A 24,129-nucleotide genomic window follows, 5' to 3' on the forward strand; every position below is an offset into this window, starting at 1 on the left:
AGCAATAACTGAAACAACAAAGGGCTATGCGTGCGGGATGAGTGAGAAAGTTGAAAGACAGACAATGAATAGTTAACAATACTGAATGCTACAAGCTTATCAATAGTAAATTTTGAAGTGTAGGGGTGTGAGTGTGAATAACAGAATCCAAAGCACAAAATAGAAAGGGGACCGTGGCTGTCCAAGTGATGGAAGTAGAGAAAAGAAGGGGAAAAGAAAATCAGTGACATCATGGATATAGAAACACGGAGTTCTACACCTTTATTCAGTAGAAGCCTTGACAACAAGAAGTGAATGAATAAATTGTTGTTGTTCAACTGCATCACTTTTCATTTTCTAGGTACACTGGTCTGCTTCTTTCCATGGAAGTCATCACTACCTCCAAGCATGGTTGATCACATTGTCAAACCCGCCTTTCAGTCCACGAACTGTTGTCACAGCACCATAGAGAATGAATAACTAAATGGAACACATAAACACTCGTGACACCATATGTGACATGAGAAACAAGGGCGCACACCATACTTGGGTAAAAGTATAAAGAAATAGAGATGAGAGAGGGATCATAATAAGTTCACGCCATTTACTTATCTTACAATATCAAAGGACTTACAGGATAGAAGTACACACAGCAAGGAGAAAGTCCAGCTTTAACCCTTGAGCCTCAAGTCCAAGGTCCACTCACTGGTTAGAGGTATCAAGCTGCTTCTGAAGCAAAGTACCTAAAAGCCACGACACACTTTTTTCTGAATTTATCTATATCTTGCATAAGGAAGCGTCGACGTTCTTTCATCTTTTGAACTGGGAGAGTCCCAACATGTGTATGAGGTATTCCTGTATGGTTTCTTCAAGGGGGTGAGTGAGCGTTGCTTGTGAGCAGCTAACAGTTGCCTCTACAAGCACCTACCTGGGAAGGAGACGAGGTGAATGATGTAACAAAGTGATGTGGTTAGTTGTAGGTGAGGCTTCTGTCGACAAATAGGACGGAATGCGAGTCAAATCAGCTAGCTGGACACATAGCCGGACTTGACGTGGAGCATATCATAACCTTGCCTAGACTCATGATGATCTAGTGCTGGCAGGAAGAAACCTGTGACTTTTTCGTAGTTATCAGTATTGTACGGACCAGAATGAACTGTTGACGTAGATGTTGAATGGATGGAAGATACAGAAGCAACAGAGACATGGACAGACGGGCATGATAGTGCAAGATAAAAAAAAAAAAAAAATTGATTGCTGAAGTTCTTTGACTAACTTGAACAAACACAAAAGTTTTGATACAAAATACCACACCTCTCTCTCTATCCAACTCGACTCCGTTCCCTCCCATCCTCCTTCCCCTTTGTTTTCTTTTCTTCAAGTTATCTGACCCTCTTTCCATCTCGCTCAAACCACGCGCGCAACACAAGTAAGGTAAGTATCAGAAGCATCGATCCAAGCTTGATAAACACGACGATGACCACTTAATGACAGAAAAAAATATGTGGTGATACGCTATGTTTTGCATCTGTCGCTCTTGCTCTTTCACAACACCATTTTTGCAATGTCTTCACTCCCAACAGTCGGATCTCTCTCGTAAGACGCCAAATCATTAACATTAAACAGAAAACGGCGACAACCATAGGCCGGAAGACCGGAGCGGGGAGCGGGGGTGGGACAAATATACCCGACTGACACCGGAGACCGATTCATCCATGCCGTCTCCAAGCCCGTGAGGTAGAATGACGGATGATCCGAGCACTCACTCTCTTTCCCTACTCGCGTGTCGTTCTCCTTTTCCCCTCTTCTCCTTTGCCTCAACAAAAACAACATAGAGACTCTTCTTTCCAGCACTATATATCAACCCGGCAAAAAGGAAAACGGAAAATAGGTGGGTAGTAGGAATGCGCTGGTTTCTCAAACTCTGGAACCAAAGACCAAATAAAGAGGAAAAATGGAAACGCGATGTACAAAAAAATCATGCCTTCCTTCCTTCGCCTCGCAGAACGCCTGCCAGAACGCGTCAAAACGCCTGCCTCGAGTGCAATATTATATCATGAACTCGAGCCAAGTAAATTTTTGGCACCCGCTTCAGCTGACTGACCCTCCTCGAATCCTATTCGCTCTGCTCCCCCCGTTTCATCATCTCAATTCCCATACCTTGGCGCCTCTTCCTGATCGATTCTTCTTCCCACCTGTTGGTGTCAATGTTATCCTAATAACCACTTCATCTTCCACCAAACAGTTCCGCTCTCCCATTCGATAGCCTTCTCTGGCTCCCCGTTAGCCTCCTCCCATATGCGCTTTCCACCAGCGCCTTTCCCGTGTGAACCAGAAAATGGGGTATATGCAAATGGTCCGATTCCAGAATGAATGCTTTCCCCGGCCCAGATACAGAGTTAAGCCGGATGCAGTCATGTAAAATCCCATGCGTGTGTGAACAGAAAGAAAAAGTAGAAAAAATCGAGCCCAAAGACTGCCCAGCTCTGGATGTCTAAGAAGTCGAGAGGTCTGAACGAGCTCATGTCAAGAAGACCAAGCAAGACGCCAAGACACCAACCGTGAAGAATTTCTGTTAATTGTGTATAAAGGAGAGCAAGACGGCGTCCACAGCTCGATCAAAGGACGTCTCGGCTTCTATCCTTGATTGTTCTTCATGCGTTTCTGCATCCTCGGCGTTGGAGGGTGCTTAGCCTTCACTTGGACGCCGTTCATCTGAGGCATTTGGGGTGTACCGATAGTCGCCGGCGTCGGGGCTGAGGTGGGACCATCATCTTCGAGCTTCGCCTGGGAAGCTCTCCTCTTCTTGTTGTTCTGCTGAGGCGAAGTATTTGCGCTTGGCCCACTAGAGTTGGTGCCTTGCTGGCTGACTTGAAGCTGCATGGCAGGCGCCTGCATTTGGCCAGGAGCCGGGCTACCTATATGAGGAGACCCAGGAAGCATCTGGTTTGCCATTGCTGGACTGGCACCCATTGGAAATTGGTTGTATCCTGGAGTCCTAGGGACTCCTTGCGGCATCGCCTGGCCGTTGACAGCTGGACCTTGACCTGTGATCTGGGTCATGAACTGCTCGAGAGCAGCATATGGGGAGATGCCGGGATGATTGTGGGAGAACGTGAATAAGGGGCTCATTTGACCCATGATATCGGCCATCTGCACAAGACATCGAGTTAGCGTTACATTGTACCTGCAGAACAGTGCGTATTGCGACCACGTACCTCCAGGAACTGAAACACGCCTTCTGGAATCCCCATCCCAATTTTGACGCAAGAGTCCGGAAGCTCGATATCCGGCGGCGGAGTGGCTGGGCTCTTGTACGGCCTCTGCTTGCCCTTTTTGCTCATCTCTGGTGACTGCTTGCTGTCAGGCGGGTTCAGGGATCTCCACTCCTTGATCCAGGTGTGCGAAGGCCGAGCAGCCTCGATGATTGCGCGTCGCGAATGGTACTCCTCGTGGTTCTCAACGACAAAGTCGAAAAGCTCAATAAATTGGTCGCTGTCGAACTGGATCCGGAGGGTTCCATTATGGACCACCTATTTCGGAATTATAAGCGTTCTGCTACCACGTAGGCTTGGGTTTAGGGCTATCCAACTTACATGCGATCCATTATCGTACCAGTAGAAGACACTTGCCCTGGCGATCTCAATGAAATGGCCGTCGTGGGGCAACGATCTGTCTGTGGTGCCTTGCATGACCAGCTGCATTTTCGAAACGCCACTTTCGAAATGCACATTGAAGAATCGCGGCAAGGCTGCAACGTCGATCTCGTAGGGCTTGGGATCGGCAGCTTCATCTTCACGTTTCTTAAAAGTCTGGCGGAAGACGCCTTTCTGGGAGAAGAACCGCTGGACAAAGAGTTGCCAGTACTTCAATCCGTCTGCACCCTGGGAACCCTTTATAGCAGCAAAGTCAGCAATCAAGGACGGGCGGGAAGTTGGACGGGGGATGCTCAACGCGTAAGCTTACCGTGAATCCATTCAAATGCTCATTGAACGAGTTGAGCTTAAGCAAGCACTGGCCCTTCAAGTTTGCGCTATCTACACGCTTTTGCTGCAGGAGGTTGGCAACATTGGCGGCTGCTTGAACTTGGGCGTGGGCAAGTTGTGCTTGCTGGGCTTGTGTGGTCTGTGGCGTTTGAGGGGAGACCTGCTGTTGGGCATTTGGCTGCTGTGTAGGGCCCTGAGCAGGCCCCTGGTTCTGTGCTGGCCCATTTACTCCCGGACCTGGCTGAACCTGTGGTTGCTGTTGTTGAGTAGGCTGCTGAGGCTGACCCGGCTGCTGTTGGGGTGGCTGTTGAGGCGGTTGGGGCTGTGGTTGTTGCGGTTGCTGCTGTGGCTGTCCCGGCCCTCCTTGTTGTGCCTGGGCCTGGGCCTGGGCTGCCTGAACTGCCGCCGACTGCTGGGCATGGGCCTGTTGCGTATGAAGAGCGGCCAGCTGAGCTTGCATGTTGAGGCCTGGACCTTGGGGGTTGATCTGGTGCTGGCCGGGGTTGTTTCCCTGCTGGGCCATCTGTTGTTGTTGTTGTTGCTGCTGCTGCTGCTGCTGCTGTTGCTGTTGTTGTTGCTGTTGTAATTGCTGCTGCTGCTGCTGCTGCTGCTGCATCGCCATCTGTTGGGCTATGAGATTCGGCTGTGTACTGCGTTAGTATCCTTGCAGTAGATCTCCTTTCGCAACGGGATTCTCGAGCTCTTACATTCATCCCCTGCCCCTGGTGCTGTTGCGCTAGATGCTGTTGCATCTGATGGGTCATTGGCATTGGGGCACCCATTGCGCGCCTCTGCATTAACTGGGCCATATGAGGGTTCATCTGGCCCATGCCGGGGACACCTATTGGCATGCCTCCCAGGTTACCGTACTGAGCCTGAGCTTGCTGAGCCTGCATGATTCTCTGGTGTTGCGCTTGCTGCAGCTGCTGCAGCCTAACTTGCTGCAACTGCTGTTGCATGGCTGGGTTGTTGGGAACTGAAGATCCATTTTGGTTAGTATATGGTGTCTAAGCAAGCGAGCGGGGCATGGCAGAAAAAAGAAGGCAAAACATACAGCCCATCCCATTGATTTGTTGTTGGTATGCTGCCATCTGCTGGGGGTTCAAATGCTGCATGGCAACATGGGCGTTGGGAGTGCCGGGCGGCATTCCGCCCATGAGAGCGCCGGCGCTCATCTGGGGGCCGGGGCCGGAGACACCTAAGTGTGCCACCATCTGATGAGCCATGGCGGGAGTTGCGCCGGGCTGGCTGGGGTTGTGGGCCATGCCCGGAGCCATGTGGTGACCGGGAGGAGCTCCCGGATGTTGCTGCATTCCGCCAGGGTGCGGCGAAAAGGAGGGACCAATCGGCATGCTAGCCATCATCTCTTTCCACTTTGCTGTCGACTATCCACAGCGTGGATATCGACGTGACTTCCTCCGCGCTATCGCATACGAAGTGTAACCAGTTCGTCGGTACGGGGGGTTGCCGCGAGGGCCGGCTGAGGCGTTGGTCGGTCTTCTTCCTTGTCTGGCGCGCACGCGTATCACAATGCCGCTTCAATCGGGTGGCGATCGACAGGCGGTCGAGAGGCAGTTGAAAATAGCGTTTGCTGGACGACTGCTGTTGTGCTGTTGCGCTCACGGAGAGGAAGCCGAGCGTGTTGGGGGCGAATGCGACGACGACAGCGGCGACGACGGCAGGCACTGGGTGTGTCGGTTCCTTTGGTGCGGACCTGGCGATCCAAGGATCCAAATCACCTCGGACAGGCCTCAAGCTGGGAAGACGGGAGTGGCCGGTGTCTGGTGGTGTGCGTTGCACTCACAGCCAGCGACGGGGGCCTTGTCTGGCGGCGGCGGCGGCGGTCGCGCGACGAGCAACGTGAGCGGAAAGTTGGGGGAGACAGTGAGCAAAAAGGGTAGATCCAAGTCGGTCGAAAGTCGACTTGGGAACAGTGTCAAGTAAGCACACAGAGAGTGCCGCCCGAACGATCTGACCGCAAGGAAGAAGAGACGAAGCGGGACGGGTCCGGCAGGCGGATAGGCGTAGGTAAGTAGGTAGGTGGGTAGGTCAATAAAGGTACCAAGGCGGGTGAGGTGACCAGAGCGGTAGGTAGGCAGAGGCTATTAGGTATGTGTGCCGATGCGGCAGAATGCACCACGGCAGCGATAATAGGTAGGTGGTGAAATGATTAAGGAGGATTTCCCGCTGGTGATGGGAAGACAAGAGCGTCGAAAGTAGAAAGAGACTGGTGAGAGAGAGAGAGAAATGGTGAGCGACGAAGCACTAGATCTCCTGCAGCAAGAGATGAGGGATACAACGGAACGAGCACCGACGTGTCGTGGACTGTCGGAGTCGGAGGTGGATTGAGGCTTGGGGATGATTGGGAAGGGTAAGGTGGTTGTGTGGATCTCCCGTCCGTCGACTCTCTGGGCTGCGCTGCTGCTTGACTGGGTGTTTTTATGGGACTGACTGGCGAGGTCTGGGAGTCTGGGTCCTGACCTGGGCAGACGGAGTCCCGTCAAAAAAAGAGTTCCTTGGAGTTGATGCTGGGGCCCTTGGTAGGTTTTGACAGAAGCGGGAGTGCTTGGCGGGCGAGCTGGATGAGGTGGTTTTGGACCCCAGGGGTACAAAGAATGGAATGCCACTTACTATGGTAGAGATAGTCTATGTGTCTATGTATTGGGGTTCTGATGACCGACCAGTGATGACGAGCTCAGAAGAAATGTTTCTCGTCGGAATTCCTCTCTTTGTTATTTTCCCTGTGGATGGGTCAAATTTGGGATGTTGGTGACATTTGGGGGGGAGCGCTGGAAATATATATGATTCGAACTGAGCTCGTTGAAGTCTTTTTGTGTTAGGTCAGCATTGCTGCAGAGAGTCACGGGAGCTCAGTAGTTTACAGGATATTAGCTTGTATTAGATAAATCTCCCAGCACAAGCCATGATATTCTGTCTGGCTTTGACTGCCGCATATGTACTCTTGAAACTGAGACCCGTTGTTGCAGGGTTAAAGGAGTTCGACAAAGGCTGAATGCCCTCACATCATAATCGCTATACAACCTGAGAAACACTTTGACTCCCCTTAAAGGGCACTCCTCTCCAGCATTTTTTCAATACCAAATCCCATCACATACCAAGGTGTCAAACTTGGGTTCACTCAGCCTACAGCAGAGAGATGCCCGTGCTCCATGCATCGAGCCATTCTCATGCACACGCCGCCGAATCACCACCTAAACTCCCGATTTCGGCCTCAGACTTACCTCTACAGAGATTTGTTACGATCCTCAGTAATGCGGAACGACTGACGGAGGAGAACAAGTCGCTTCGGGTCATACGAATGGCCATAGAGCCAGACCAGTCGACCTACGACAGACCCTACGAGCTTCCTTCAGTGGTGACGTTGAAAGAGCGGGCTTCCAACAGCTTTCAGAATCGTGTCACCAACCCTAACCCTACAATGCTTGGACAGCCAGGAAACAGAAAAGGGGGTGTCGGCTGTTGGCCCACCCGGGCGCGATGTACACACCACACCGTGAAGCGTCAGGATCAACGAATAGTCCCTCTGAGAGGTCGACAGAAGCACAGCAATGAACATCCACCAAACTGAAGACAAGAGATGAGAGCCTGGGAAATGATTGCTCCTGTCTAACCGAAAGGGCTTTCTCGTATACACCGCAAAGATTAATGTCCAACAAGCTGAACCTCCCCTTCAGTTGGTCTCGGCTCATCAGCCCGCAGTGAGGTGGTCTGTCTGGAGTCTGGACGGCCGACAGACTCTTGTCGCGATGGCGGGCGATGGCGGGACCTTGCAGCAGGCGATCCATCCTTTGATAAGAGGTGGAACCCAGCATCACGTGTGTCCACACGTGTCTATGTTCTGCGCGCTTCTATTCTGTCAGGTCTCCCGCCCAGAACTTGCCGACCCCACCTGAATTTTCGTTATCGTTATCTCCTCCCGCGCAGAAGTATTTGAACTGTCCAATTGTCGCAAACGCAACCTTAATTTTCTCCCCTTCCTCAGAAACCAACAATCGCAAACGCCGCGATTTTCGAGCTCACGCATTCATCCAACCGATGCTCCTGGTGAGCAATGGTTCGAGTATGCAGAGCTGGCAGGAACCGCTTCGTTGCGTGTTCATGTATCTGCCCGCAGCATATTGCTTCTTTTGAGAGGCAAGGCTGTGCGACATCTTGTCAATACTTCACAACGCGCGGACACAAGCGTCGCATTCAGGTAGGTCAACAACAACTGCCATGACAATCAACGAGGTAAGCGCCGATTTCCCTTTTCCTTCTTTTCGCAACAGCACCTTTCACAGCCCTTCCCCCTGGATCCGCCTTCGGATGATGACAACTTCTGAAATGTCTTCTTTTCCCAACTGAATCGACCATGAACGAAGACTAGTCTGTTTCGGGCTTCCTCCTACGGGAGTCGGCCTGTTGCTTGCCAGTAATTTTTTCTGACTGAAGCGGATTGCACTTCTTCATTTTTCCACAACCCACACGCGCGTATCCACAGCAACTTTCGCCAACATTGTTGCTGACTCCATACCGCAGACAGACACAGAACCTTCTCGAGCCTGGCTCTCTGATATATAAGGCGCCCTTGTGCCCTTTTTCTGTTGCTTCTGATTCTCTCCTCGAGACAGACAACAATGTGATTCTGCCAACTAATCACGACAGCTTGATCACAAGATCACTTTCAGCAAAAAGGTTAGTTCATACTTTGTGCAACTCGCACACATCACACTCCCCCCCGATTCTTATGATGAAGTTTTCCTACATTCGCAGTTTCCACTCGAGACCCCACCTACGAGCCTTTCTCGGGGTCAGATGAGGGCGAAGTCTTCCTTGGATGTCTGATTGGATCATCAAACACTTGTTGTTTTGAGCAGTCTTTTGTCTTGCGAGCATCAGCTAACAGATCCCAAGCGCAGGATATCCATCTACTATGAATCAATTTTAGATAGCCACAATAAAATAGAGTTCAAAAAACTTCTGCCTTCGCCCTCCTTTGTGATCGATGATCGATAAACATAACAGTTGCCAGCAGATGCGCTTCGGCGTGTCGAATCGACATTCACATCATCTTTCCATTGATATGAATGTTTTCGCTCTGGCATAGAGAGATCATTTTTGACCCATTGCTGGGCGCCCATGTTGAGAGATCGTTTTGTATCTCACCGATATCTGGGAATCAGTAGAGGTTACATCCCATCAAGAATATCATCCAATAGTCAAATCGAACAGTGATTAAAAGTTCTGCTGCCTCCGCCTTTTTATGTGATCAAAGTTTGAAGAGTTGCCCTGGGTGATGTGTAATGACACAGATCCCTCCTGATGACAGAGCGCGGTACCCCGGTGAAGGTGTCTAATGGATGACCTGTGTATTCTCACCATCCGTCGGACAACTGAATGACTTGCAGCAAAAACATATCCTGATCTTTTACCAACCATCAACGATGAACATGCAGGTCTTCATCAAATTATGGCTGTATCTCCTCGGACATCAAGTATGCTACGTTTCCGAAGGCATCACCGCCCGTGCCCAAAACCAAAGCAGGAGAAAATATTACTTGTATAGATATACATATTTATATATGCGTGGTCCTGAGAACCGAGGAATGTAAATGCTCCCCCAAGAAAAAACCGATGATCTACGAGAATTAACCCCTTATTCCAACTCCATGCCTCCATTTAACCCGCATATCTCTTTTCTTTTCTTCTTGTTTCACCCACTTCTACTACCTCGTTCCCATCCCAAGTCCAAGTGCCCATCTCTCCAGAGGTTTGGTTACCATCCACTAATTGTCAACCACAATCTCGTTCGACAATGATCCGGCGGCAGCAGGCATAGAAACACCAGCAGCACCAGCCAAAGCGGCACCCGCACCAACAGTACCGGCAGTAGCAGGAACAGAAGCACCAATAGGCAGACTACTCATCATCCCTCCCGTCCCTGTTGTCCCAGCAATAATGCTGGCAGAGGTACCCAATCCCGACCCCGACCCTGTCCCCGTCCATCCTCCTCCCCTATCTCTCTCAGCCTGCTGACCCTGCAGCAACCCACCCCCAAACCCACTTCCCACAGTCCCTATACTCATCATACTCCCCATCGTCCCCGTGGTCCCAAGGCTATTCATGCTCACCCCCGCCGGGCCCGTCCCCAACGATCCCGCATACCCGCCACCACCACCACCTTGACCAGCATAACCGCCGTAGGACGACGATGACGCATAACCCATCCCAGAGCCAGCGCCCATGGAAAAGGCCAAAGCGGACCCAGACCCGCTCCCTGCTCCCGCGCGCTTGACTCGCCCGCCTACGATGCCCCTTCTGTTGCGACCGGTGCGGCCGCGGCCGAGCCAGTTGAGTTTGAGGAGCTTGTTCAGTTCTTCAATCATGCGAGAGGATTCATCGGGAGGTACGTTTCCGTATGCACCCGTCCCCCCACCAGGACCGCCGGCACCACCAGCAGCAGCAGCAGCAGCAGCAGTAGCAGCAGTATTGGCGGGGGCTGTGGGTGTGGTTGGTGTTGTGGCATTAGCAGCCGTGGGTGTGTTTGGCAAACTATTGTTACCAGCACCGCTGATCCCGCTAGTAGCCAAGCTAGCGCTCAGACTGGAAATCGACGGGCGGGGAGGTAGCGGACCAGGGCTGTTAGCTGTCGGAGTAGCCGGCGACGAAGGGGAGGAGAATTGTGAAGGGGAAGACGTGGTTTGGACGAGAGGGGGTAAGCCGCCAGCCACTGAAGAGCCCGAGGGAGAGGCGGGGACGGTGGCGTTGGTCATGGTTGTTGTTGCCACGGAGTCTTGCGAGGAGGAGTAGGTATTGTAGGAGGCGAGGTTGCCCGTGGAGGAGTGGGGGTTTTGGTTCGGTATGGAGGAGGTGAAAGAAGGAGTGGTGGGCGCGGAAACAGAAGCCAGGACGGACATGCATTGGAGCATGCGTCCGACCATTTCCGTGACTTGCTTGGAGTCTTCGACGTTTTGGTCGGCGGTTCTTCCACCGCCGCCGCCTGTAGGGTCGCGGAGGCTGCCGTGGATGGAGTTGCTGCCTATACTTGCTATACTGGGCGCTACGTGTAAGGGGAATTGCTGTACGGGTGTGGACATGTTGAGGTTGAGGTTGGCGATACCAACACCGCTAGGGGTGGACATGGCGGCTTGGGCGGAGGCGGCGCCAAGGGCTTGAATGCTGCTGGGGGTAAAAGGGCGGTTGGCGTTGCCGTGGTCGCTGCCGAAGCTGACGTTACTGATGGTACGCGAGCGATTACCGCTTCCTGGAGGGGTATCGCCGCCACCGCCGGCGGTGCCCATCCCGTTGCTGTTGTAGCTCGCGTAGGAAGGGTCCACACTGGGAACGGGGTTGGACATGGAGGTGTTTGGCCGTGGAGGGGCGGTGCCAAAGCCGGCACCCATTCCTAGGGTCATGGTTGCTGGGAGGCTACCTGCGAACGATAGCGAGAGTTGCGACTCTTGCGAGGGCGAGGTCGAGAGCGCGGGCTGATAGGCACCGCCTTGGTTATGAGCCGTGTTTTGGAACCCGGAGGTAGGAACTGGGACCGGAGAGGAAAGGGCCATGCTAGCCAGGCTCTGTGGTAGGAACTCGAGAGAGAGACGCGAGAACATGATCTTCAGCGTGTCGTAACGGGGAAGAATAACGATATCGCGGAAGGCAAGGAGAACCAGTCTCCGTATGTCAAGGACTGATGAGGCCGATATGCTGAGGCCGTAGCTGGCTGGGACACCGCCCCAGAAGTCACGAGCTTGGTCTGGCGTCATCAAAGGCCCGCTGCCGGCGAATTCCATGTCTAACGGTAGAAAGACTGCTTGCAGATATGGCAGGATACTGGTAAATGTGAAGATCCAAAGCTCGACAAGAGCAGGGATCAAGCGGTCTTCCGGAGTCTTCTTCAGACTCTGGTCGAGACTCGAGAAGCCCGTGGTGAGAAAGTCCCGGATATCCTCGATGATGATATTTGGGCTGCGCCGCGAAATGCAATACTGGATATGCATCGTCACTATACGATTCAGGTCTTCTACAGGGAGACGAAGGTCCTCAGCTTCAAAGATGACAAGCAGCTTGGCCCTGAGAAACGGCCAGGCGTCATCAAGGGTCATGTTGTTGAGCCCGAACTTTTGGCTGTCAAAGGGCTCGTTGTGGAAGAGTGCTGAAGCCAGGTTGCCAGTGGCAGAGCTCACGCTACTTGGACCAGGCCAGTCGCCTCCAGGGTTGTAGCTTGAGGCCGCGTCGTCCAGACTTTTGTCCTCCTTGTTCTTCTTCTCGCGCAATGCACGGCCGCCGTGTCGCAAATCAAGACCTGATTTGAACGCATTGCTGCTAGGACCAGGACTTGTTGGCAAGTTGAAATTATACAGACTGCTGGGGGCTGTGGGATCTGTAGGCCTGGAATTGCTCGAAGCTGACGAGAGCGGTAGGTGATACGCCTCTATCAGCTTTTCCTTTTGTCGCTTCAAAAAATGCCCATGCTTCTTCTCCTTTTCTTTCACCTCCTTCTCTGTAGCTTCGGCTGGTCGTATCGTGGCGGTTGACGAGTTCCCATGGGCGTAGAAGGGTTGCTGCATATTCGATTCGAGACTCGTAGTGCTGTAGTTGGCCCGTTGCAGATTCGAAAAGGCATGCCCTAGCTTTCCGGGACTAGGCAGTGGTTTCTCCTTGGATGTTTCCGCCTTTGAGCTGGACTTGCCAGGGCGCGAAAACAGCTTGACCTTGCTCTTCTCTGACTTGACAGCGGGTTTCTCGGCGGCGACAGGCGGTGGAGTAGGTGTCAAGGGGTTCGTCGGCTGGGCGGGCAGTTTCGGGGACGATTGCGCCGATCGGGGGAACACCACGTTCGCGGCCGCTGTGGCAGCAAGGGTATGGTTTCCGGCGAGACCGTTGTGGTTTCCTTGACTTCCAAACACATTATCCCTTGGCGCGCTCGCCTCTGTCAAGCTCAAGATGGGAGGGCTCATCGGACCGCCGCTTTTGCGCTTGTTCGCGACCGAAGTCTGTTCATGATGCTCGCCTGACGGTGGTATCGTTTGTGATCGCTGACGATGTTGTAGATGAACAAGGTGTTGATGCGCAAACGGTGGTGCCTGTTGTTGTTGTTGTTGCTGTTGTTGTTGTTGTTGCTGTTGTTGTTGTTGTTGTTGTTGTTGTTGTGGCTGCTGCTGCTGCTGCTGCTGCTGCTGTTGCTGGGTAAGCTGCGACTTGGAGACGGCTGCCTGCGCAGCAATGTGGCTGGCAGACATGTCTCGTTGCGCCTGCGACGGCGTCGGGCCGAGTTTGGGCGATTCGGCTTGGATCTGGTCAAGGTTGGAGGTGCTCGTCGAGGGCAGGGTAGGCTCGAATAGGCCCGCGTTCGCCGAGTGTTTGCGCGAGTGTGCGCCTACCCTGCCGGAAAACGAAGTGGATGTAGTGGACGTTGCACTGGTCGGCGGAAGGGTCAGGGGGGAGGGCCCGTTGCGCGGGGCCGTATCGATCGGGGAATGTGTCCCGGCGACGGAGCGGGCAGTGGACAGGGCGGCGGTGGTCGATAGGGTCGGTCGCGAGAAGTTGGTCTGGAGACTCGGGGCACTGGCGCTATTGCTCGGAGACGTGAAGCTGCTGTAAATAGGAGTTGCAGATTCGCGTCCAGGGGTAGGTGTTGTTCCTCCTCCTCCTCCTCGTCGCTCGGGTGATGCTCCTGCTCTTCCCCCAAATCCTGATGCGTCTGGACGTCCTCCGGGCTGGGGCGACGGGGCGGTAGGCTGGTCGGATGGGCGAGGGATGGTCAATGGCGTGAGGTCGTCGCTGGTGGAGGTCGAGGCTGAGATGATGCGGACCGGACCCGGAGACGGTCGATGGGGACGGACAAGACCCATGTCGGCGCCGGCGAGTGCATTAACAGTGGAGTTAGTGCTGGCCGGCAGCGGTGAGAAACTCTCTGGAGCCCTCTGCGTGGGTCCGGGGGTTCCTCTTCCACTCATGGGTTGCATTGACTGTTTGCCTGCTTCTGCAGCATTCAGTGGTGCTCTCTCAATGCTCCCGTTCTGTTGGTCCTTTGGCTGGTGGTGTTTGGTAATGGATCATACGGTACTGGCGTCGTTTCGAACAGGCTATCCTTCGCAAGGGCAAGTGTCACATCTTGCTAACCCGTTCAGATGGATGTCTGTAGAGGAAGACTATCAGTCGATGGGAATAGTCTATGTCGGTGGTGGTTAAGTCAATGAACATGTGAGTGTAGTTTGGAAAATATACGTGATCGCTGAATTGGCCAAAAAGAGGACGGGTAAGAGCGGGTAGATGGAATAAAAAAAAAAAAAAAAAAAAGTGAACTTGTAAATTCAAACTCCGATTGCGTACGAGGACATCACAAGCGCTGATCTCCATTTCCCTCGTGGCCATGTTTTGGGGATCCCGTCCCTTCTCTTCTGCCATGGCACCTCCCTCTGAGCCTCCCTCGGGCACTCCCACTTCCCACTTCCAGCCGAGCGCTTTACTTACCTGATAGGTTCAGTTGCGAAACGTCAACCGATACGACGCCACCACTTGTTGTTGGTGTTGGGTACTGGTTGTTTTGGGCGATACTATCCAACTTGAAAATACAAATTCAAACAGGGGCTTGAATGCTTGGCAAGCAGCAGAAAGGGAATCAGAGACTAGATCGCCCTAAAGTGTTCCGTCACGATCGCAATCTTGGTGGGGAGGGCTTTTAGTGCCCCGCAATCAACGTCAGTTTTCCCCAATTCAGGCGCACGCGGGGGGATGCTGTAGGGCAGTGAAACGTGCAGCATTGCTTGGTTCCAGTGGACACCTGAAGAGGTCAGTGAGATGCATTTCAGGATTTTGAGACTTCCTTTTCCGTTCATGTGAGGATCTGATTCTGATATCGATTAAAAAAAAAAAAAAAAACACCTTCTCATCATTGGATGCTAGAAATACCATAGCTAAAAAGACACTTCATGTATGTTTCAAATCCCCAAGACACCCTAACAGAACTGTCACTAACCATAACCCAGACAAATTCCACCAAAATCACGCCCAACCCTCTTCTCACCATCAAAACATTTGAAACCTCAAACCATTCACATCTTCTGTTCCAACCCCCTTCAACAAAGAATATTTCAAAATGGCCTCCTCAGCCACCACCTTCACCGCAACCTACACCAACTCCACAAACCTGTCTCCCTCCTTCACACTCACCAAGGATGTCCCCACCACGACTTCAACCAATACAACCTCTTCATCATCAGAAATGACCACCTCCGACCGCGCCAAGTACCTCCACGAACTCCGGCAAATCGCCGCCACCTTCCAAGACGACATCAACCGGGAGCTCACGCAGCGGATGGAGGAGGACAACAAGCGGGCGGGTCAGAATGGTGGTGGTGACCAGAGCAAGGGGAAGGAGGCAGAGGCCAAGGAGGAGGAGAACTATGGCGAGGAGGTTGTTGACGAGGATGAGTGAGTGATTTGGAACAGGGAAAAGGGGAGAGCGCTAGGAAGAAGAGGGTATAAGAGGGAAGAAGGATCTTTATGGTGTGGTGGTAGTCCTTGGATTTGTTGCTCCATCCATGATATCTGGGGTTACACTTTATCAGGCCCTTGTCTATGTGATGTGCTGTATGCGGTTCAACACGAATTGGTACGAGTGCATGAAGAAAACGTACCGGACTATGAGAGAATTGGTCATGATCATACTGGGGCCGCTATGCATGAGTCCTAACCCTTTAGTCAACCTTCACCACAATAGAAAATCCAGCAGGAATAGAAGAAGCCCAAATAGATTTCCCTTTCCGCTCCCGGATGTGCGCCGCTGTCTTCATTAAAAGCATAATCAACGCGAAACAACAAAAAGGAATACATCAACAAAAACGGGATCATTTACTCCAAAAACATACCGCCGAAACGCTTGATCATCACTGTCTAGAAATCCTCGTCCTCCTCCTCGTCTTACCCCCCCCCCCCCCCCCCCCCCCCCCCCTTCTCATGATCCGCTTCCCTTATTCATGCTACCAGCCCAACTCTATAGCTACCATAAATTCAAGAATATCTACGTAATTATAGGTAGGCCCCTTACATACCAACAACCCTCATAGCAGCATAACCAACCGTGACGGTCACCAACAGGGTCAGCAAACTGCTGGGCACACCACGGCTAATAAAGTGCTTGACTTGCAGGTATCGCTGGCCAGCTGGGTCTTCCTTCATGATAGCGGCTGTGGAAGATAATGTGATTAGCCTTGGACAAAAAGAGAAACGGGCAACAGTAATAAAACTTACTCATGTTAGGGAATCCTGAAGTAGGTAGCGCCATAGCAGCACTGCACATCAATACACCCGCCATGACCAACAAGTTCGGGTGCGGCTCGTCTAACCCCTTCCCGACATCGTACACCAGCGGCAAAATGATCAGCGCCGCAACAGTGTGGCTGATGAACGTGGCAATCACCAGAATCAAGCTCGAGAAGACAATCAGGACACCGTAGAGGCTGAAATCCTGGACATCCTCGGTGATCAGCCTGGTGACAGTGTGCAGCAGGCCAGACGAGTTAACCGCCTTGCCGAGTGCCAGTCCACCAGCTGCCAGGATGATGATGGTCCAGGGGAAGTTGTTAAAATCTGCCTTGGTGAGGATGCCGACGCCGAAGAATAAGACAATGGGAATAATGGCAATGACGCCCATATGTCCAAACTCGGCTTCGAGCTGGTGAGAGGCGCACCACAGGCCGATGGTGGCGACGGTCACAAGGGTGACGAACCACTGCACGCCCGTGAAGCGGTCCTTGACGGGGCGGATGGGCACAATGGAGGTACCCTTGCCCGGCTGGAAGGTGAGGAGCAGGAGGACCCAGATGAGAAGCAGGGAGATGACGCCAACGGGGATGACGATGAAGAACCATTCTCCCCAAGTAGGAGGAGGCTCCATCAAGCCAATAGCGACAATGTTTTGCGGGGAGGCAATGGGTGAGAGCATGCCGCCTACGTTGGAGGCGAGGGCAATGCCCATGATGACGGCTTTGGACATGTTGGAACCAGCTGGGAGGTTGCGAAGCATGGGCTCGATGATGCCAAAGCAGAGGACAGGAGCGGCGACGTTGCTGATCAGCATACTGGCGAATGCGGCCACAGCCATGTTGGCAATGAGGACCGTCCTAGGTTGTGTTCCTGCCTTGCTGAGAACAAAAGTCGCTATGCGCTTGTCGATACCGCACTTGGAGAGAGCCGCTGCGAGAGTGAAGCCACCAAGCAGGAGCATAATGACAGGCGTCCACATGGCCGAGAAGACAGCATCCGTAGTCGCCTTGGCACCCAGTCTGTGATGGGGCTTGTCGGCATCGCGGAAGACTCGAAGAACAACGCAGAGGAAAGGTATGATGAGCGAGGTGACGAAAAGGGGAATGGCCTCGGTAGCCCAGAGCAAACTGACAAATACCAGCAATGCCAGGCAATTTTGCTGCTCGGGCTTCTTCATGATGGGCATGAAGAGCAGGGCGAAGAAGATGGCAAAGATGATGATGAGAGTCATCAGAGTTGAGCTGACTAGCCAAGCAGGCAATCTGAAGCGACCAAGCGGTGTTGCGATTTCCTTGGTCGGCAACACCAGCTCGTCGTCGCCCTGGAGACGGTGGCTGGTTGGGTCGGTATCTCGCGCTAGAAGAGTATGTCCCAGACTTGCGGCTTCAGCTCGCCGCTCCATACCGATAAGCTCTCTCCAGACCGTGTTTCGTTCCCAGACGACGTGCTCTCGAAGGTGCGATCGCAAATCACGCGTGGCCGCCGCCTCGTCACCCTGAGTAACGATGTCCATGTATGCGTGGACCATCAGGTGAATCTGTTCTTCCAAGGTCTTGGTGGTCTCTGGACGAAAGGCGTATGCGGTATCAACGAAGGTGTCCATGTACTTGGAACGCAACTGTCTGTCAACGATCTTGTCGAACTTTTTCAGGACCTTGCTAAAGCCCGTCCTGTTCAGCTGGATGTACGACTTGAGCTCGCACAGCTGGACGTAGAGGTTGATGATCCTCTTCTTGAGCATGATGCCCGAGGAGAACAAGACAGCCTGCTCGGCATAGTCGTCGTCGAAGGTAGTGCTGAACCTGCGAGACCTCGTCATTTCTGTAGAGGCTGTCATGTCGCCAATGGAGGACATCATGTGTCCAGGGATAACGGTGCTAGATTTTCGCCTCCCCGTGCTCAACCGCCTCTGTTTCCCCCGTGTGTTCAGGCCGGTGTTCTCATTGTCGCTCTGGTCGCTGTTGGAACCGTCGTCAGTCGAGGCCCGGCTCGGCAGACTTTCGCTCCGGGCTCGCAAAGGTCTCTGTTGTTCGCTGCCACGGGTAGGGGGACGAAGTTGGCGCTCTTGGTCGGTGTCACCAGACTGCTCATCGAATGCGTCGACGTCGCGCAAGAGGTTCTGTACCTCCTCAAACAGCTCCCTCTCCTTGACAGTATAGAAGGACAAGACCTTTTCCAGCTCGACATCCAGGGCTCGAACGAAGACGATTTCGGGGTCTTCATGTTGAATCAGCGGGCGCGACTCGCCATCACCGCCGGATGCCAGGTGGATGACCTTTTCGAGCTGGTAGATGCTAAGGCGGTTATGTTAGCTGGCTGACTGAGCACGGCGGCGGAGACAAGACAGGCGGCAAGCTTACAGCTTCTTGAGGTTGCTGTATGCGATGTAATGTGTGCTCCAGTCCGGCACCGCATTGAACTGGATACTATGAGAAAACTTCATCTCGTCCTGTGCCTCAAGCCAGCGGCGCTTCCTGGCCCTCTTTTCTTCCTTGGCCGCGGCGCGATCACGGGGCGGATTGGGGTTGCGGTTGGTGTCAGCTGTGTCGTCGGCTGTGCGAGTGTGAGGCTGCCTGCTGGATTGCGGATAGGCTTGGAGCTCGAATCCGTCTTGGTTTCGTTGTGGCCTGCTTGGTTGCGCAGAGACAGAAAAGAGAATGCTGCGGGGATGATGGTCTTTTCCAATTCTTCCTCGTGTCCTCCCTCCCCTGTCCTTGGTGTTATGGTCTCCAGCAGCTGGGCTTGGTGGTGTTCCGGGTGGCACCTTGTTGTCGTTCTCGTGATGGTTTGCCGCGGGTTGGTCAGGTCTAGAGGAGGAGGGGCTTCCAGACTCGGCTGAAGAAGCTATGGTGGGCAACGATTAAAATATCTTTTTGGGAACAAGATGGAAAGGAAGGCAAGTAGGTCTGAAATCACAGAATAGCTTTGAAACAAAGACTGGTCACGGTCGCCAATAGTGTACAAGTGGTGCAATCATTGCTTGGAAATATCCAAGCTAGCGACGATGGAGGTGTTCTGTCGCTGACGAGATGGGCCATTTTTAGCCAATTATGCCCGTCGATGCTGCAGCCACTCCACTATCTTACAGCGGATCGGGTGGAGTCCTGTCAGGAAACCCAAGGGAGGTTCTACAGAATAGCCAACCTGGATGCACGATTATCAAGCAGCAGCGCCATGTATAATCTGTACACTACAGATTTGCTTCTAACAACGTGCTTTTTACCTCTATCGGCAGCCAGTGCCGTCGGGTGATGGAAGCCGAATCGACAAAACATGAAACGAATCGGACGAACACTACACTAGAAACAGGCCAGCATGCACCAAAATCAAGAAGTTGGGCGTGTAAGGCTGTCCATCATGTCAAGTAGATATCATTAGGTTCCTTGGAAAGATAGGTACCTAGACTCGACCCGGGGCATCTGTTTCTAGGTTCCCTGGAGACCAGGCATAGAGATGATCAGACATACACAGAGTATGCCCGAATCTGTACTGTAGAGTCTCATGACACTGAGCTCTGAGAGGAGTTGCCCGACACTCCATCTACTTGTAAACCGGGAGCTAAATCGGGTACCGCCAGCTCGTAACGACTCGTAACAGTACAGTACAATACAACATGGAGGACTCCATCGCAACTCTCCGCATCTGGATGTTGATTCGAGAACCTTGACGGTCGTACTTGTTCGTGACCAGAACTTTGGGAAAATACCAAACATGAAAACACGAGTGGGTTGTCTGAACTCGATCATTATTTTGCACTTCACTTTAACAAAAGCTGTTGCATTGGAAATGAAATGCCACGTCTACCCCTAACCCTGCTTCTCGAAAGACAGTCCCGCTACGGTATCGCACCCACCCTCCCACCCTCTCGTCCCGTGGGGTTGGGCACTGCCTGTAGAGGTACCCTACGTACCCTTGAATGCGGCGCCTGACCATCATTCAGTATCACCACTGCCCTGCCAATCGCCATGCCGTCATCCTCCACCCGGCACACCCACTCGGCTGCGATAACACCATCCATCCGAGACGAGACCGTACAAAGTGGAACATCGCCAACCTGCGCCAGCGGTGCTCGACAATTTCCTGCTCCAAAGACACAATCTAATGCCTTCATAACCGCCCTGTGACCACTGCTGCAACCAGGGAGCAGCGGGCCCGTCGCCATGCTCTCCGCATTTACGGCTCGACCCATCATCGAGCTCAAGCAGAGAGACAAGTCCAAGATCGAGTCCATCCTCGCCTACGGTGACCGCGTCCTCGTCGGCTTGAATACGGGATCCCTCAGAATATACCGTGTAAACGAACTTCCACCCGCTCCTCCTCCTCCACCACCACCGAGCCAGTCTGCCAACGGAGCGTCGTCCCAACAACCGAGCGAAGCTACAACCGAGTTGATGACCCAAGACCCCAATGGACCTTTGACGACGACCCAAGAGTACCAGGCTGCCGCGCCAGGCTTTTACAATGCCCAAGCCGCGCCGAGAGGCCCCAAGCCCACCGACCTCCTCCGCGAGGTAGAAAAGTTCTCGACGCGCGCTATCGAACAGCTCGCCATAATCAAGGAAGCCAACACCATAATATCGCTGTCCAACTACAACGGCGTTGCCCTCCACGACCTCCAGACCTTCGAACCTATCGAGTTCCCCACAGCCCGGACGAAAAGCGCTTCCACTTTTGCCGTCACGAGCAATATTGTCAAGGATCCCGACACTGGGATACCCGAGATTATATCGCGTCTAGCTGTTGCTGTCAAGCGCCGCTTGCTGCTGTGGTCATGGCACGAGAGCGAGCTCTCCCCCGATGTCACCGAAATAGTCCTGTCCGAGGCCATCCGGTCTCTGACATGGGCCAACGCAAACAAGGTGGTCTGCGGCATGAACGGTGGCTACCAAATAGTCGATATCACAACCGGTCAGATGGAGGACATTGTTGGTCCTGGGGCTATTGGGGCAGCAGGAGGGCAAAGTCGCTTTGGTGCCACAGCCAGTATGGGATATATGGGATTGGGCAACTTTACGCCCAAACCGCTGTCAGCGAAGCTCGCCGAGGGTCAGTTATTGCTCGCCAAAGACATCAATACGTTATTCATCAATGACGCCGGGAAGGCCTTGGAGAAGCGCCAGATTCCTTGGCAAGCTGCTCCTGAGAGCATAGGATATAGTTACCCCTATATTCTTGCCTTACAATCACCGACCAAGGGCAGTCTCGAAGTACGAAATCCGGACACACTGAACCTGCTTCAGACCATCAGTCTCCCTGGTGCCGCTTCTCTGCATTTCCCGCCACCTACGGTCAGCCTAGCACATGCTGGAAAGGGCTTCCACGTCTTGAGCGAGAGAGTGGTGTGGAAAATGGATGCTACGGACTATGATTCCCAGATCGACGAGCTGGTAAAAACCCAGAGGTATGATGAAGCCATTAGCATCTTGGCTATGTTGGAGGACGCTCTTCTCGAGAACAAGACTGAGACCATGCGCGAAGTCAAAATGCTCAAGGCCGAACTGCTCTTCCGTCAAAGGAAATTTCGCGAGTCTATGGACCTGTTCAATGAAGACGAGGTCCATGCTCCGCCTGAGAGAGTATTAAGACTCTTTCCCAAGATCATTGTGGGAGAGCTGGGCGTTGATGAGAAGAAGCCTGAAGAGCCGCAGGAAGAGTCGGACCACGAAGCGCCCCCTAACGGTAAAGCAAATGGAGATCATGCACCCAAGGAAGATGAGCCGCATTCTGAGGTATCGTCGCCACAGAAAGGAGGCGGGTTTGCCAAGTACCTCATGGGTCACGGTCGCAAGAAGTTTGATCCCGAAACCTCATCCATAGTCTCTTCCAGAAGAGCCCCAGTCGATGATGATGCGGCCAGCATCAAGGGCAAGACGGCCGAGGAACAACGCGCCCAAGACGAAAAGGATCTCATGACAGCCGTCTCGGAGCTGAACAGCTACCTGGCCGGAGCCAGAGCGAGACTTCAGAGAGTCATTGATCCAGTCACCGGAAAGTTGAAGCCGCGCAAGTCAGCAAACGGGGTCACAGAGGAGGCGTTCAATACACTCCTAATGTCTCACAAGGATGAGGATGACGAACAGCTTGAGAAGGATCTACAGGAGACTTTCAGAGTTGTCGACACCACTCTGTTCCGCGCCTTCATGTACTCCCGTCCCACATTGGCCAGCTCCCTTTTCAGAATCCCCAACTTTTGCGACCCACAGGTTGTTAACGAGAGGCTTGTAGAGCACAACCGGTTCAACGAGCTAGTTGACTTCTTCTACGGCAAGAAGCTGCATCGCCAGGCTCTAGATCTGCTTCGCAAGTTTGGCTCGCCGGACGAGCCTGATGAGGCGGCGCCTACGTTGCACGGTCCCCAAAGGACGGTCCTGTATCTTCAAGGCCTCCCGCCTGAGATGATCGACGTCATTCTCGAATTCTCAGAGTGGACTTTGAGGAAAGACCCCAAGCTGGGAATGGAGGTTTTCCTCGCCGACTCGGAGAATGCCGAGACTCTCCCGAGAGCCCGGGTCCTCCACTTCTTGGGCGGCATCGACACAGCCTTGGAGATCCAATACCTGGAGCATATCATCTCGGAGCTGAACGACATGACTCCCGAGTTTCATAACCGCCTTGTCGAGTTGTTTATCAGACAGCTCAGGGAGGAGAAAAAACAAGGGAAGGAGGAAGAGTGGGACTCTCTCATGGAGCGATTGGTACAGTTCTTGAAGGACAGTCGGCAGTACAGCCTCGGAAGAGCGTTCAGTCTCATTCCCCGAGACGACCCACGCTTCTATGAGGCGCGAGCTGTTGTCCTCAGCAACATGGGTCAACACAAACAAGCACTCGAAATTTACGTCTTCCAAATGAAAGACTACAAAAAAGCAGAAGAGTAAGCTTCCGCCGGTTCTTTTTCCTCAATCCATCCCATGCATACTAACCAATCCGTTCTTATCCAGATACTGCAACCGCATCCACAAATCCTCCGAACACCCTCAACCCACCTCCCCCTCCCACCCCCCGGGCACCACCACCATTACCTCGCCCTCCTCCACCGAAGACCCTTCTCAAGACGAAGCCCACCCCTCCATCTACCATACCCTGCTCTCCCTCTACCTGACCCCTCCCTCCCCTCACAAACCCAACCTGCCACCCGCCCTCGACCTCCTCTCGAAGCACGGCTCTCGCCTGCCCGCCACCTCCACCCTCTCTTTGATTCCCGATGACCTGCCCGTTTCCGAGCTCGAGTCCTACTTCCGCGGCCGCATGCGCAACGCGAACAGTATTGTTAACGAGACCCTCGTCGTTGCGGGCCTGAGGAAGACCGGGTTAGTTACCAGCCAAGCTCTTCTCTTGTTGGGTGATGGGTTACCGAAGGGAGCGGTACTACCGGGGGGTGGAAGCAGAGTGGGAGGAAGAAATAGACGGGTGGTGATTGGGGAGGAGCGAGTTTGTGGGGTTTGTCATAAACGGTTGGGTGGGAGCGTCGTGGCGGTTTTGCCGGGAGGGGAAGATGCGGTTGTTCATTATGGGTGTTTGGGGAGGAGCCAGCAGGGGAAGGGTATGGGGATTGGTGAATTGGCGAGCCCCGGGCAGACGGGGAGTGTGAAGAGTGGTGTGAGTGGGACGCAGTATGGCGCTTGGGGGAGGGGGTAGGTGGTGGTGGTGGCTTGGGATAGGAGGTTCAAGGCCTTGTTATGAATATAAATACAGGTATGAATGATGAATGTTTAGGTTATTATGAAATGAAAGGGAATGGAATTGGTTCTGACATGATGATATATCTTTGAGGTGGTGTAGCATCTGGCGGCGGTTGGTTTCTTTTCTCTCTATCGTGTTTTATGCTTATATGTGTATTGCAGGATTACTCAATCAGAAGATACTATGTACCATCCACCAAAAATGCATAGTGATG

At 53.1% G+C, this 24,129-nt stretch overlaps 5 protein-coding genes across 5 annotated transcripts; 2 read left to right on the plus strand and 3 right to left on the minus strand.

Moving 5' to 3' along the window:
• Nucleotides 1-2,430: 2,430 nt before the first annotated feature.
• Nucleotides 2,431-5,473, minus strand: B0T23DRAFT_173486 (LIM-domain binding protein-domain-containing protein). The gene is made up of 6 exons (XM_062832953.1): nucleotides 5,020-5,473; nucleotides 4,673-4,941; nucleotides 3,946-4,608; nucleotides 3,576-3,872; nucleotides 3,198-3,512; nucleotides 2,431-3,132 (listed from the first exon to the last, which is right to left on the minus strand). The coding sequence occupies exons 1-6, from the start codon at nucleotides 5,327-5,329 to the stop codon at nucleotides 2,617-2,619; spliced, it is 2,370 nt and encodes a 789-aa protein (XP_062692121.1). The 5' UTR covers nucleotides 5,330-5,473; the 3' UTR covers nucleotides 2,431-2,616.
• A 3,965-nt stretch (nucleotides 5,474-9,438) lies between these two features.
• Nucleotides 9,439-14,342, minus strand: B0T23DRAFT_444088 (HbrB-domain-containing protein; the record flags this gene model as incomplete). The annotated part of the gene is made up of 2 exons (XM_062840884.1): nucleotides 9,439-14,002; nucleotides 14,301-14,342. 2 exons carry the CDS (start codon nucleotides 14,340-14,342, stop codon nucleotides 9,752-9,754), a joined length of 4,293 nt encoding a protein of 1,430 aa, XP_062692122.1. The 3' UTR covers nucleotides 9,439-9,751.
• A 555-nt stretch (nucleotides 14,343-14,897) lies between these two features.
• B0T23DRAFT_173531 (EKC/KEOPS complex, subunit Gon7) lies at nucleotides 14,898-15,574 on the plus strand. Its single transcript, XM_062832954.1, has one exon. The coding sequence runs from the start codon at nucleotides 15,067-15,069 to the stop codon at nucleotides 15,403-15,405; it is 339 nt and encodes a 112-aa protein (XP_062692123.1). The 5' UTR covers nucleotides 14,898-15,066; the 3' UTR covers nucleotides 15,406-15,574.
• Nucleotides 15,575-16,013: 439 nt separating this feature from the next.
• On the minus strand, nucleotides 16,014-18,678 carry B0T23DRAFT_318627 (SPX domain-containing protein; the record flags this gene model as incomplete). Its single annotated transcript, XM_062835084.1, has 3 exons — nucleotides 16,014-16,156; nucleotides 16,221-18,529; nucleotides 18,596-18,678. The coding sequence occupies 3 exons, from the start codon at nucleotides 18,676-18,678 to the stop codon at nucleotides 16,014-16,016; spliced, it is 2,535 nt and encodes an 844-aa protein (XP_062692124.1).
• Nucleotides 18,679-20,094: 1,416 nt separating this feature from the next.
• Nucleotides 20,095-24,109, plus strand: B0T23DRAFT_340689 (uncharacterized protein). The gene is made up of 2 exons (XM_062835883.1): nucleotides 20,095-23,106; nucleotides 23,174-24,109. The coding sequence occupies exons 1-2, from the start codon at nucleotides 20,396-20,398 to the stop codon at nucleotides 23,868-23,870; spliced, it is 3,408 nt and encodes a 1,135-aa protein (XP_062692125.1). The 5' UTR covers nucleotides 20,095-20,395; the 3' UTR covers nucleotides 23,871-24,109.
• Nucleotides 24,110-24,129: the final 20 nt, after the last annotated feature.

Source organism: Neurospora hispaniola (genome assembly GCF_033458365.1).
Source record: "Neurospora hispaniola strain FGSC 10403 chromosome Unknown B0T23scaffold_5, whole genome shotgun sequence".
Lineage (NCBI taxonomy): Eukaryota > Fungi > Ascomycota > Sordariomycetes > Sordariales > Sordariaceae > Neurospora > Neurospora hispaniola.

What these genes read in the sequence shown, in the direction of transcription:
- B0T23DRAFT_173531 (XM_062832954.1), top strand. Translation starts at nt 15,067, where the DNA reads ATGGCCTCCTCAGCCACCACCTTCACCGCAACCTACACCAACTCCACA.
- B0T23DRAFT_340689 (XM_062835883.1), top strand. Translation starts at nt 20,396, where the DNA reads ATGCTCTCCGCATTTACGGCTCGACCCATCATCGAGCTCAAGCAGAGA. An exon ending in GACTACAAAAAAGCAGAAGA is followed by an intron (nt 23,107 to 23,173) that starts GTAAGCTTCCGC and finishes GTTCTTATCCAG; the next exon opens with ATACTGCAACCGCATCCACA.
- B0T23DRAFT_173486 (XM_062832953.1), bottom strand. Translation starts at nt 5,329, where the DNA reads ATGATGGCTAGCATGCCGATTGGTCCCTCCTTTTCGCCGCACCCTGGC. An exon ending in ACAAATCAATGGGATGGGCT is followed by an intron (nt 4,942 to 5,019) that starts GTATGTTTTGCC and finishes ATGGATCTTCAG; the next exon opens with TTCCCAACAACCCAGCCATG. An exon ending in GCGTGTTTCAGTTCCTGGAG is followed by an intron (nt 3,133 to 3,197) that starts GTACGTGGTCGC and finishes TGTCTTGTGCAG; the next exon opens with ATGGCCGATATCATGGGTCA.